Genomic DNA, 14,252 nt, shown 5'->3' with positions numbered 1-14,252 from the left:
GCAGAGCCATTACTGTGATTTAAACATTGTACTCCTCCCAAGTAGCAACAAAAAAGTAAATTAGCATCTGAAAGAACACTGATACCTAAATGAGATGGGTAAATTACAAAATCACATCATTTCAGGAGTCTGACATTGCACCATATATGACAGGTATCCTGCTACAATGTATACACATTTCAGTAGTCTGATATTCTGCCACATACAATAGGTATCTTACCCACGTATTTACACAGAGCGCCCTGTGCTGCAGGGACAGCGTTCATCTGGAGGATGTTGTACCTGTAGAGCTCTGTTTCCCTGTTGCTTCTGTCTTGTAACGTTGTACAAACCCAATATGCATAGCCTATGGCTCCTTCAGTCTTGAAAAAAACAAAGTAAACTTAAAATAAGTATTTCATTAAAACAAAGAAATAAAATATTCCAATAACAATAATGTCACAGCCTAGTCTTCTTTAAGTGCCTTTAACAAAAACAACAATAAAACCTGTTGAGATCAATTTAAAATCACTTATCTAACCCTTTAGTAGAATCAAATACAGTAAAGAGTAGAAAACAAAAGGTTTGCCAGATGGACTTGTTTCCCCTTCTCAGACCATTCCCACAGGTAAAACTAAATGAACTCATTTCTTCTCAGGGTCCAGATTATCAACTAAAAACATTCTTCACCTCATGTCTATTTTTTCTTGTAGTCTCAATCTCTCTTCCACAATATTCTTACTACATGTACTCAATCTCAGTGGGGAAGACTGGAGAGACAGACAGCTCATTAGCTAAAAGCACCGGCTGCTCTTCCAGAAGACCCAGACCCAACTCCCATCACCCACATGATAGCTCACACCTGTGACTTCAGTCCCAAGAGCTCCAGTGCCCACTTCTGGCACCATGGACTTGGTGCACAGACATACAGGCAGACAAAACACCCATACACATAAAAATACATAAATAAAATGTGTAATCTCATTGTCATTTTTCAACAGTTTGAATGCTGAAGATGAAAACAAGTTCTATACAAAGACGATTTATCTGCTTCTAAGATAACAGTAAAAGCAGGAGCTCCCATTAACAGTTTACACTACTAATGCCACTATTGTTTCTTTTTACTTTTTATTCCTGGTTTTGGTTTTTTTGAGACAGAATTTGATGTAATTCAGGCTGATCTCACACTTGCTGTAGCTGAAGCTGACCTTAAACTCCTGATCCTCCTGCCTCTATCTCCCGAGTGTCATTACTCCCAGTCTCTACTCATTTTCTTAGCAAGGATAATATTTTCCCATTGAATTCTCAAGAACATTAAGGTTCTTACGTGCATACTGAGCTCTGTAGTGTGTCTGAAGAGATCCATGGTGTCATAACTTCCAACTGTCTCTGCAATAAGAGCCTATTAAAAGGATTTTTAAAGGTTTTAATTAATTTAAAAGAAATAAAAATAATGGTAATAAACAGTTCTGGAAGAAGTGAAGATTTACTAGCCATGCTTCAAAGCAAAGTTAAGTTTCACTTCCAGTGATACCAATTTAAACTATGCCTGTGAGCTGTGTCCTGAGAGAATTACTTTTAAGAACAAAATACTTTAAAAACAGAAAACATTTTACATATAGGTAACTATGATAGTTTTCCCTGACCTAAAGCAACACAACGTATGCTGGAACAGTCTCGTCATTAGATTCTGACATCAGGCAAAAATGCAGACTCTGGTGCTCTCTCTCTAATAACTGACACAGAGGACAGCGTGGAAATGCCCTGCTTTCATGTGTCACTGTACCTAGGAGGACAGGAAATTGCCGGGCTATCTCTGCTTGCATCACCAGATAACTTGAATTACACTAAGACACAAAAGCACAGTAAGACATAATCTTTCACTAATGGTTTTCTGACACATGCTGCTATTGTTGCTGAACCACTTAGCAATTCATTAATACTCTCAACTAGCCAAGGCATTCAGTTTTTCAGGTAATATGACTAGAGAAAAATAATCAGTAACAGACACAGACCAGTAACAATTAACCTGATGCTATCTGGCAGTTCAAAAATCTAAACATGGTTACAGAAAAACACTCAAAAGTGTACAACCCAATATGAAGACTTTATAGAAAATTACAAAATAATAACCAAAATGTAAATACACATTGTCTTTGCAAATATAAGTTTAATAAGAGTTCTAGGTTTATGTTTCAGGCAAAGTAATAATCAGATTCATAGGATTCAAAGTTTAACTACTACCAGCGGTGACACAATATTTAGGATGTCTAAACTTAAATTTCTACATCTCTAAAAAGAGTATAGCAATAGTCACACCTCAAAGGATTGATAACAAATTAACTAAAATATTCCTTGCAAAGACCTAAGCACAATGACCAGCGTGCAGTAAGTTTTCAAATGATACATGTAATGTTATCATTATTATCATTAATATGGGGCTACTTTATATTGATGCTTATTAATAACTGTTATCTTACTTGTCCAATCCAGCACTGTAAGTAAGACGGATCAAGGGACTGAGCCATTTTGAAAGCTTCATGAGCTTGCTAAGCAAAAAAAGCAAGAAAATACCACATCAAGCATCTTATAGACTTTAACTGTTTAAAAAGCATAAAAGAAGGGAAAGCAAACATATCATAAATATATAAATTTAAAATTTCATTGTTCTACCACAATGAATAATTCCTGTATACAATCTTTTAGCTATAGTCTTAGAATAATGCTGTGTGCAACAGATTTCCCTACAGATATTCCATAGGTTTCTATCACCCAGGCTGCAGCAGAACTTTTAAATAATGCTAACTACGTGTGAAAGAAATTATTAAATAAGTCTGAATCTATTCCCATTTTTAGAAGGAATAAGAACTCACAACCAATGAAACTGAAACTATGGACCTGCTGCTGGAGAAAGAGAGGTTAAAAACACAATTCCACAAGAATCATTCACAAACTATTACAGACACCTCTCCTGAACCATAAGCTCATACGCTCCCTGCTTTAAAAGAAACAACAACAAAAGCACACTTACTCCATACTGTTTTCTACTGTTTCAGGAAAATCCACGTGGTGGAAGGAAAGACTTTTTAGGAAGAAGAAAGCTCATGAGCAGCTGTTGTACCCAGCAGTCCTGATACTCAGTCTAGGCCTTGCACACTAAGTGTGTACACTTTATGATGTGGGAGGTCTTTTTGCCTATATGTTGCTTTTATTGGTTGATGAATAAAATTGCTTTGGCCTATGGCAGGGCAGAGTAAAGCCAGGCGGGAAATCCAAACAGAGATATATGGAGAAAGTAGGCAGAGTCGTGTAGCTGCCAAAGGAGTAACATGCCGGCACTGGTAAGCCACAGCCTAGTGGCAATACACAGAAATTGTATAGAAATGGGTTAATTTAAGATACAGGAACTAACTAGAAGTATGCTTGAGCCATTGGACAAACAGTGTTGTAATTCATATAGTTTCTGTGTGATTATTCGGGTTTGGGCAGTGGGAAAGCAAGCCACTACACCTTTAGCCTGGGCCTTGCACACTAAGTGTGTACACTTTAGCCTGGGCCTTGCACACTAAGTGTGTACACTTTAGCCTGGGCCTTGCACACTAAGTGTGTACACTTTAGCCTGGGCCTTGCACACTAAGTGTGCACACTTTAGCCTGGGCCTTGCACACTAAGTGTGCATACTTTAGCCTGGGCCTTGCACACTAAGTGTGTACACTTTAGCCTGGGCCTTGCACACTAAGTGTGTACACTTTAGCCTGGGCCTTGCACACTAAGTGTGTACACTTTAGCCTGGGCCTTGCACACTAAGTGTGTACACTTTAGCCTGGGCCTTGCACACTAAGTGTGTACACTTTAGCCTGGGCCTTGCACACTAAGTGTGTGCACTTTAGCCTGGGCCTTGCACACTAAGTGTGTATACTTTAGCCTGGGCCTTGCACACTAAGTGTGTACACTTTCACTAAGCTGCAGCTACAATACCTCACAGACCTTCAGATCTAATTTAAGAATTTCTTTCAGTCTATTTACAATCATCCAAAGCTTAACATTTTTGTAGTGAGCAATGAATGTACTCTCTAAAACAGGGAAGTTTTTGGTCAAAGGATAAGATTCAGCACACTGACTAAACCAAGAAACAGTAAAGATGTGGCTCTATGTCTAGACTTGTGGAGACTTCCCAAATGTGGCCCAGCAACAGGATCCCAGGTACTAGGTTCCAGCTGTTCAGTAAGGAGGAATTCCACTGGGATGTTTAAAGGCAATAATATTTGTTGAAGCCATTATCTAAATCACAAAAGCAAAGGTTAAATTTAAAATATTAAAAATATACTAATTATCTCTTACCTTTACTCATCAAGACTAAACAATGCACTCAAAGAACTTCTTTTATATTTATAATGTTGCCAAATAAGAAAACTGTTTTCATCTATAAAAACTACATAAGGAAGCTGAAGTAAGAAGATGGCTACTTCAGAGTGAGCTCAAGCCTAGGGTGGACTACACAGAAAGATGCCGTCTCAGAGATGAAAAAAGTATACAAAAATATAAAATCAGTAGTTGCATGGAAGAAGAAATAAATTTTAGGCATTCATTACTCAACATAATAAAACAAATGCCATCAATCAACTGGCATATCTGACATACTGGGTAAATAATATATAAGACAGTTCTCCACAAAGTTGTACACAGAAAACAGCCTTCATTTTTAACATACTGAAACTGATAACAATACCTCAATGTTTTCAGTCGCAAGGTAGAGCACGCCTAAGTTGGTCCAGGCAGCAGCATTCTAAAAGATATATTAAAAAATAGGCCTCATTCGGAAAAGCTTCTTTTTGTAGTATACAGCAGTTAGTGCACAGTGGACATCTGTATCACACCCCCCAAGCTCAGGAGACACCTCAGAGGACAGAACAGAAGAACGTAAGAACTGGGGGATGGGAGGAAGGCTCAGCCTTCTGAACACGACACTGTTGGCTGCTGCATTCATGAACTCGAGCAGGCATGGTACCCGCACTGGAGCTGTACAAGAGTGAACACCTCAGCATCCTACTGTGAGGCTCAGGGAGGAGCTCACCAGGCTCCACACCTAGCTAAGAGGCTAATGGAGAATGGGGAGTCCTTTTGTCCTTTTTCTTCAATGGTGTGGCTACTGGTAACCCCATAGCCACTCTCAGGCAGGCAATCCAAATTAAACTGAGTAGTTCACATTAAAAACACACACACACACACACAAAAAAAAATCAAAACATAGTGAGAAGGGAACCTACTGGGGAGATGAAGGGATCAGAGTGAGGGGGAAGAGGACCAGACATATTATGTACATGTATGAAATTGGCAAAGAATAAACTAAACTTCTCAAAGTAATCCTGACAACCATACACATGCATGCACATTCACACACATGTGCACGCGCGCGCACACACACACAAACACACACACGCACACACACACACACACACACACATACAATAAATAAATACGATCATTTTAAAGTGGGAGCCTGCCTCAACATGGTGGAAGTGAGATCCTAAGGCATTTTATAGCACATGCACACCGCGCTCACTCATGCATCCACACACACAAATTAGATGAACTAATTTTAAAAGAAAATTAATACACTGAATTTTGCAGTTCTTTTTGTAGACACGGGGACACTTACAATTTGTTCTGCCTGGATTGATTTGATAAAACAGTGCTGAGCAAGGGCATAATTTCCAATACCTGAAACATACAGAACTTAAAGTAACTAAACTTTGCTGCCTGAAAACGAATCTTGTAAAATAAAGGAAGCGTTGGTCAGTTCTTACCACGGTAACATGCAATCACACCAAGAGCATTCCAGTATAAGTGGTTATTACTGTCCAGTCTCACAGCCTTTTTCAGACACTGAAAAGAAGTTAAAGTAGATTAAATTTTTATTTCTTCAGTATCAGCATAAATAAATAAAATGTGGTTTAATGTTAAAACAAAACGTTTATCAATAGCATCTTTTATAAAATAACCGGTATTTTATAGGAAATTTCATAGGAAATGTCTTGTACATGCACAGATTTCTCCAGTAGCTCCGTAAGACCATCCGTGCTGTTGCCTGTCTCTGCTAGATGCTGTGCTTGGCGGTAATAATTAATTCCAAGATCACACCATGTATTAGATGTAGACATCAACTTCAACGCACGACCATAACACCTGCAGAAAAATAAAAATGAACGGTAAGGACGCTTTTAGAATACACTGTTCTAATAAAACTCCAAGGAACGACTGGTGTTCTCTGGAAATCACCTTCCTCCAAGATGCAGGAGCTCATCTTTCTTCAATACTTCTCTTCCTCCCTGCTGACCGAGGAGGACTCCTAAGACATGAACATGCACTTTAGATGGTGAAACAGCATGCAGGCTGGTGCAGGCATCCCCAGCGAGCTTCCAGAGGCAGGACACGTCAGTTCGATGCTGCAGAGCCCTGCAAGGAAAAATAAGGCTTTCAAAATTATGTCCCAAAGCTCAGTTGCGTGTCTCTTAGGACTACATATTCTTGAACAGAAGAACTGTCTGTGTGGTCCCGGATGACGGCAATGACTTTAGTCAGGTTCTGTGCATGTTTCACTAACCACTTAACAGAGCTCTATTCTATCACCTCCTTACTAGGACAAGGAAAAGATCTAGAAAAAAGAGAAGCAGGAAAAACTGATTATTTGATGTGGCAGAAAATTTTTCGGGGTTTTTTTTTTTTTTTTTTTAGATATCTTCACCATAATTGTGAAAAGGAGTGGAAACTATACAGAAAACACTTGAGGACTCGTTTAGGGCAAGTCTGTTCCTGCTGTTTCAGTTTGCTTTTAATACCAGTGTTCTAGAGCTGTGCCTTTTGGCTTAGTTAATCAATAATCATGGCAGTGACTTTTTGTTATGAAAGTTTATATCCTTGGACTTCCCCTCAAAAGACTAAACAACGTAACAACTATGTGTGTACCAACTATATTTGGTAGAGCACAGGATTTTCACTGAGGACATAGGAAGGGCTAGTTCCTCTTAGGATGAGAAGAATCAGAGGGCACATCTCTCTGCCTTTCTCAGAGCAGCTCACTTAGGCCAACACTACACACTGCCGTGTCATAGGAGACGGACGAGCAGATGGGCCGTCTGCATAGCCTTTCCTACTAAAGGAGCCCAGGCAACATCTCCCCAGAAACACTAATTATTGCAGGCCCCACTGAAAACCCAACCACTGTGAAAATCTTAAGGAAGCACATTATTCCTAAGCTCCTTATAATATTGGCACATGTAAGGAGAAAAAAAGAAAACAGTAGCAATCTTAACTGTTTAAACTCACATCTTTTCAACTTTACTTCTTTTTATCAGGGCTGGGAATTCAGCTCAGTGATCTAGCTGCTGCCAAGATGTTACTGAGATTTTTTTAAGTTTACAATCCTCTTGCTTTGGCTTCCCAAGTGGCTGCATTACAGCATTACAGGCATGCACCACTGTGCCCAAGACAATCTCTAAACTTGCTGTTGCCATTGCCACTGAGGTGTGTGGGCGGGGGTGGGGGGGACGTGTGCATATGAGATGTGAGTACAGAGGCCATCAACCGTCCTGCTCTATCCCTCTCCATATTTCTTTGAAACATGGCAGATGTCTCACTGAACCTAAAGGTAGGCTGGCAGCCAGTAAGACTCAGGGATTTTCTGGTCTCAGCCTCCCAAACGCCAAGAGTTACAGGCACATGCGCTGTCACACAGCACAAGTACTGAGCATCTAAATTCCAGCCCTCAAGCTTGACCAGCAACAGCTCTTCCCTGCAGAGCCGTCTCCCAGCCCTACTCTTCCCTGCAGAGCCGTCTCCCGGCCCTACTCTTCCCTGCAGAGCCGTCTCCCGGCCCTACTCTTCCCTGCAGAGCCGTCTCCCAGCCCTACTCTTCCCTGCAGAGCCGTCTCCCGGCCCTACTCTTCCCTGCAGAGCCGTCTCCCGGCCCTACTCTTCCCTGCAGAGCCGTCTCCCGGCCCTACTCTTCCCTGCAGAGCCGTCTCCGGGCCCTACTCTATGGACTTTTTAAGGCATCTAACACGAGTAACACTTTGCCTGTCTATAACACACTATGAAATCTCCCCTATTCTCTTCTTACTAGACACATCACGTTTTCTTAAGCTTCTCTCCAGGAATAATCTGAAGGCTCATTTCTCCTCACTCAGCCCATCCAAAAGCCTGAAGCAAGCCTGCTGATGAATGAAAAGCGACCTGTGTGTCTGAAGTTCCCTTCTCACCCAGAGAGGCTCCCTGTCCCAGGGACACTAGGACACTCATCAGAGCTCCTGCTCCACTAATGACCACTGTTTACCACAACAAGGAGCACAACAACGTGGCTTTCTCATCGGGGTAAAACTACTAATTTGTTTGCTACAGAATTAATCGGCACATCTACTATTCTTCATGTTTGACAATCTGAATAACTGCTGTATCTAACAGCACAGACATAAAATTATACTCGAAATTAGCTTTATTATACCACCAAGAACGCAAGAGTGCTAAATAAGGGTGATACCAACCCAGTAAAATATTCCAGCGCTTTTTCCACATAGTCTACAGCCTTTCCGTCCAGAAAATCTGCTAAGGCTGCTCTCGCCATCATCAGATAGCACTCACCCAAACCTGCAGCGAGGACAGTTGTGCACATCATTACAATATACAAATGAACACTTAGAGCCAACTTGAGATAAATCCATTGATCTTTTAAGAAAGCTTCCCAGAAAATACAGTGTTATTTTACAACATTATTTCTAAATACAATCTTGACACATTTAGAAAAGATCTCCAATGTGAAGGTTCTGTAGCAATCAACATGCACTAAGACTCACAGGAAATCATCTGCACAGCGCTCTCTTTACACTAATTTGTCTTTGATGTGTCCCAAACTACAGGCACTACTACTCTCTATCATATGGATTTAGCTATAATGCAAATAGAATTTGATTTTTTATGTTAAAAATCTGTGTAGCAAATTCTACAGTAAAAATTAAATGAAGAAGTAAACTCCTCAAGTGCCAGGAAATATTTCATAGACATGAGCTCTTTTTTCTTAAGGAAAGTTCTATAAATAAAGAAAAGAGGAGAGGAAGGTAGAGAAAAGGGATCCCAAGCTCAAAGCTATATACTACCAAAACCTACAATACCAACAACTGAAACCTCCATGATACCTTTTATAAGAAGCAAATAGAGGAGCACACATAGTAGCATATATAGTACAAAAGGGTAGAATACAATCTCAAGTACTTAAGTCATAGGTGGTGCTCTTCTTCCTATAGCTAAAAACAGGGTAAGGAAGGGCTACTGAAGGGGGAGCTGAAATCAGCTTAACTCCACAACATAGAAAACTGTATTTAAAATAATTTAAGTAAGCTTCTACAACATAATAAAATTATTAAATAAAATTATTTGGCTATTCTGGGAATAAAATACAAAATTACTAAAACATAGCTCATAGAAATTTGCTTGGAAGATATATTTGGAGCCTAATAGCTTTTGCTCTATTTGTCTAAAGGTGAAATCTCTACCATATTACTATTTATGAACTGTTTGAAAACAAAACTTGATCTGTCATATTGTACATATGCATGTTTCTACGTCACTTTAAGACATTTTGTTTATTGATACAACTTTTTGGGTATATTTTCATATTACTATAGGTCAATAGTTTGTTCATGTTTGCTGTACATACAGTCAGATCAATTAGGTTCTTTAGAGATACAGAGATTGTATTCTATCTAGATAGGTATTCTTCAACCACTTCATGGATCTGTAAAATATGGCATTTAAATAACTTAGGGTTCTGTTGACATGAAACACAATTGCTTCTGACAGCACCAATCTATTCCCAAGAAAATGTTGAGCACTGAAGACACTCCATTTAGAGTTTGCTTTCTTCTTGGCAAAACTGGCCTTTGGGCAAGGAACTGACAATGCCTCAACCACTGACAAGTTACACAGTATCCAGAAATGGATAAGCAGGACTGTCAAATCTACCCAAGACAGAGTAAAATGGTTTTAAAAAAATTCCTGCCTCTAAAAATGATCTGTCAGTTACACTAGGCCTTAGCCAAAGTTGGTTGCTTCAATGTTGAAAATGAGACTTAGCTCAGATAGTTCATTGTCTCCGTCATACGCTTTAGAAGCTACTTGATTGTCCTTCCTGCCTGCTCAAGTAATATTATCTTCCTTCTCAGGCCTTTAATGGGTTGAAGACTAGATAGTCGTAATTAGTGTACTCTTATGGTCTAGCCAAGCCATTTCCTATACAAGAATTAGACTCCAAAGGAAAAAATGTTTATTAAAACATTTAGCATATGTTCCTTACTTAATATTGTTTAGGCTGATTATAATTCTAATCTTATACTTGATATCTGTTCCTAATGTATATAGTTTTATATCGGGTTTGGAACTCTCTTACTTTTAAACAAAAGGGGGAGGTGCTGTGGGAGCTCCTTCCACTCCTTCAGCCAATAGCCTTTAAAATACCAGCCCACTGGGGCGTGGTCTCGTATACTTTAAAAAAGAAGCAGGAACTGGGAGCACTCTCTCTTGCTTTTGGCTCCCATCCGGGTGCTAGACTCTCTGATTCCTGTTTGCTATAAGAGGACTGCTGTTTGGGGCAGTGATCTGTAAGTTTTTCCCCCTCAAATAAATAAGCCTTTTTATTATCCACAATTCTTAACTGGTGAGGGATTGTTTTGTGGCTTCACAAATCTATATCAAGTTATACAATAAGAAATTCATCAGATACTTGCTATTGACTACATGCTTTTCAAGATATTTAATATAGGTAGGTAGAAAATTTACTTGGGTTTTACAGTTCAGTATTATTAAAATTAAAAAAGAAACTCTTAAAATTACCTTTCAAGGCCGGCACATAATCCTCTTTCTTTTTAATGATCAGCTGATACTGAGCGATGGCCTCTGAATACCTGCCTAGGATCTGCTGTATTGCTGCCACTTTAAACACACTGTAGGTGGAGTCTGGGTTCAGCTCACTGGCTCTGGTGAAAGACTTCAAGGCTGTCGTATAGCCTCCCCTGCTCAAGTATGCCTCTCCCAAGGATTCCCAACAATTGCAGTCCTTTGGGTCTGCCCTTAGTGCCGCCTGCAAACTTAACAATTAAGGAACAGTGAAAAATTAAAAGTAATAAAACTACACCCACATCTAAAATCATCCACAAGTCCTCTGATTTGTAAAAGTGATACTTAAAGGAGTCTTCCCTGTTTTCTTTTACAATTTGAGTATTTCTAACAGTAAGAAGATTTTGCGAAGTGGTTTTTGAAATATAAGAGCAAAATGCTCTTTGGGGGAAAACCATAGTTTCTTTTTCTTTATTGTTTGACAGAGCTCCAGTTTTCTATGCCACCAGGACAGGCAGCCATCAATCTATCAACCTGTCAATTCTCCTCAAACATCTGAAATACAGGAGTGAGAGGGATGCTGATATTCCTGATCAAATGGCATTTCTACAAAAAAATCAGAATATTTACATCCTAGAAATTAACACATTTCAGACATGACTCTATCTCGACTCAATTATATTTTTACTCTGGAATACAGTTCAAGCAAAATGACTAAAATGAATCACACATGGGCCTCTTCAAAATACCCCTCAGGCTGACATGATCTCCCCTGCTACCTAAGCCAACAAATGGTAGTGCAGCCAGCTGAGAGCTCGGCTTTTAATACTGGCATGTCTCTCGAGTGACCCATGCACTATCATGTCACCAAGACTCCAGGCTAGCTCCCCAACAACAGTACATGATTTGGTACTCTTTAAATTCTAGTACCTTGCAGGCAACAAGCACCCAAACAATAAATTTTGTTATGGTTCTCTCAAAGCGCATCTTGCTTAGAGGCCACGTCTAAAAGTCATGTGGCTATCAAAGAACTGTAAGGAAGCACACAGGGTTTAAATGTAAATGTGATGAGTTGTCTTACTCGGCCACTGCTTGAGAATGCTGACCAGCTTTCAGATGGTACAGGCCTCGCCTCAGCCAGGCCCACTTCGCTGCTCCGGCACTTGCCTTTTGAGTTACTGCTGTTAAGATAGCCAAAGCAGTTTCCTAATGCAAAAATATCAATGTCAGGAACATCAAATATAAAACTACACAATTATGAAAAAAACATACTTTCATTTCCCACTTCTGATTTTTTTAATTTATAATGAAACACAAAAAACTATTGTTAATAATACAGGAAACGCTGGAACTCGGGACACAAGCACTAGGACTTGTGGTCCGGTCCCCACATCTCCAGAACTTGTATAAAAAGATAAAAACATGGGGTGGGGAATGTTCCCAAAACCCCAGCACTGCGGCCTGTGGCGGGGGCAGAGGGGGAGAGGGGTGGACAGAGACAGACAAAGTCCTTGAAGTGCACTGATCTATTAGCCTGTCTGAGTCAATGAGCTTCAGGTTCAGGGAATAAGCTCTCTCAGAAAGTCAAAGTCGAAAGTTCTTAAGAAAAGACACCGGCACTGCCCTCTCTCAGGCCTATAGTGATATAGATATGAATAATTTGCACTGGTATAGATCTTGGCTTATTGATGCAAATTTAAGGTCAGTCTTGTTATATGTATATTTCTGCTCTTGATTAAGGTGTCATGATTATGTAGTTCATTTAAAAACGTAACGTATAATTAAGAAAGATAGGTTAAAAGACAATCATCTATAATAGTCAAGCTTGTAGTCGTGTTAGATTTTCTACATGTATTTCAGTTAGACAGGTATTCTTCAACTCTTTCAGAGACCTTCAGAATATGGCATTTAAAATGTTTAAGAACATAAGACTTTTCATGACAGTGAGACACGTCTGCTCCTGGCAGCACCAGTTACTTCAAGAGGAAGATGGGCATCAGTGAGGCTCCTTATGGAGTTTGCTAGCCATTTTGGCAATAAACTGCTCTTGCCTGGACTGCTTAACTGGATATGCAGGACCCACAGAGAAATGACTGCTGAACTTGCCTAAAGGTGAGACCGTCCTTTGGGATTCCTGGTACACGAAAGAGTCTGCTAAACATTCTGCGGGACACAGAAGAAAGTGACTGACAAACTGCCAATATATATATGGTGGAACTGTCTTTAAAGTTTCCTGCTTCATGAAAATGTCTACCAGATACAAATGGGCCAGCAAGCTAAAGATGTATGTTCCAATGATACAGAAGAACTTTGGGTGACTGTCCAGGCAGCAAGATGTCTCTGTCAATTCTAGAGTTTTGGAAGTTGCTTACAATGTACTTCCTGTTTACTCAGGTAATATTATATACTTCTGGAGTCTTTGATGGAGTTGAAGAATAGATAGTAACAATATAGTCTTCCTTAGTTATGATAGAAGATAAAATAGATATAACTGTAATTCTTGCTTGATAAATGTTTTGTTGTATGTAATTTTACTATGTTAAAGATAAAGCCTTCTTTTTTATTTAAACAGAACAGGGGAGGTGATGTAGGATTTCCCTCTGTATGCTGTGATTACCATTAATGAATAAAGAAAACTGACTTGTCCTGTTGATAGGGCAGAACTTAGGTAGGCCGGGAAAACTAAGCTGAATGCTGGGAGGATGAAAGGCAGAGTCAGAGAGATGCCGTGGATTTGCCACCAGAGATAGACATGCTGAAACCTTGCTGGTAGGACACGACTTCATGGTGATATACAGATTAATAGACATGGGTTAAATTAATATGGAAAGGTTAGCCAATAAGAAGCTAGAGCTAATGGGCCAAGAGGTGATTTAATTAATACAGTTTCTGTGTGATTATTTCAGGGCTAAGCGGCCAGGAACCAACAAATGGTGCCCTCCTCCAACACTATAGAGTCAAGTACAGGCACCCATATGAATGTCATGTAGACAGGTACACAGCCATGTAAAGGTACACACAGAAGAATGACAAGGAATTCAGTATCTGTCAATGAGAGGAAAAAGTAGTTTATAAATAAGTGCAAAGATATTTCTATTTTACCTACAAAGAACAATGAAAAAAACTTTCAAGTAAATATATTACAAAAACATTCCAATTTATACACTGGCATAAAAGACTAGAGACAGAGTGGTCATAAGACAGACCGTGTCTTCAAGTTCCACACTCAGGTCAACGGCTGCTGCTCCAGACTCAGCATCGCTGCCATCTAATTCAAAGGCTTTCCTGTAACATCCACGAGCTCTGCTCCTATCTCCAGCGACAAGGCGGTAATAATGACCTAAATAGCAGAAAACTTTACCCATGTATGTGTCCAGTCTTGCAGCCTT

General features: G+C 39.7%; 1 protein-coding gene across 6 annotated transcripts in view; it reads right to left on the bottom strand.

The window, feature by feature from the left end:
- Skic3 (SKI3 subunit of superkiller complex) overlaps nt 1-14,252 on the bottom strand; it is a 100,103-nt gene that overhangs the window by 44,755 nt on the left and 41,096 nt on the right. For all 6 annotated transcript variants that reach the window (XM_048424407.3, XM_048424435.3, XM_048424437.3 and 3 more), the window contains 12 exons: nt 14,070-14,249; nt 11,945-12,069; nt 10,861-11,114; nt 8,520-8,622; nt 6,259-6,435; nt 6,021-6,165; nt 5,787-5,865; nt 5,639-5,700; nt 4,709-4,765; nt 2,460-2,528; nt 1,307-1,381; nt 221-362 (listed from right to left, as the gene is read on the bottom strand). In XM_048424407.3, the coding sequence (XP_048280364.3) occupies nt 221-362; nt 1,307-1,381; nt 2,460-2,528; nt 4,709-4,765; nt 5,639-5,700; nt 5,787-5,865; nt 6,021-6,165; nt 6,259-6,435; nt 8,520-8,622; nt 10,861-11,114; nt 11,945-12,069; nt 14,070-14,249 (1,468 nt within the window). The remainder of the gene's footprint in view (nt 1-220; nt 363-1,306; nt 1,382-2,459; nt 2,529-4,708; nt 4,766-5,638; nt 5,701-5,786; nt 5,866-6,020; nt 6,166-6,258; nt 6,436-8,519; nt 8,623-10,860; nt 11,115-11,944; nt 12,070-14,069; nt 14,250-14,252) is intronic.

Source organism: Myodes glareolus, chromosome 15, assembly GCF_982192425.1.
Source record: "Myodes glareolus chromosome 15, mMyoGla1.1, whole genome shotgun sequence".
Classification (NCBI taxonomy): domain Eukaryota; kingdom Metazoa; phylum Chordata; class Mammalia; order Rodentia; family Cricetidae; genus Myodes; species Myodes glareolus.
The sequence above is the reverse complement of the archived record's forward strand: the minus strand, read 5'-3'. Positions and strand labels throughout refer to the sequence as shown.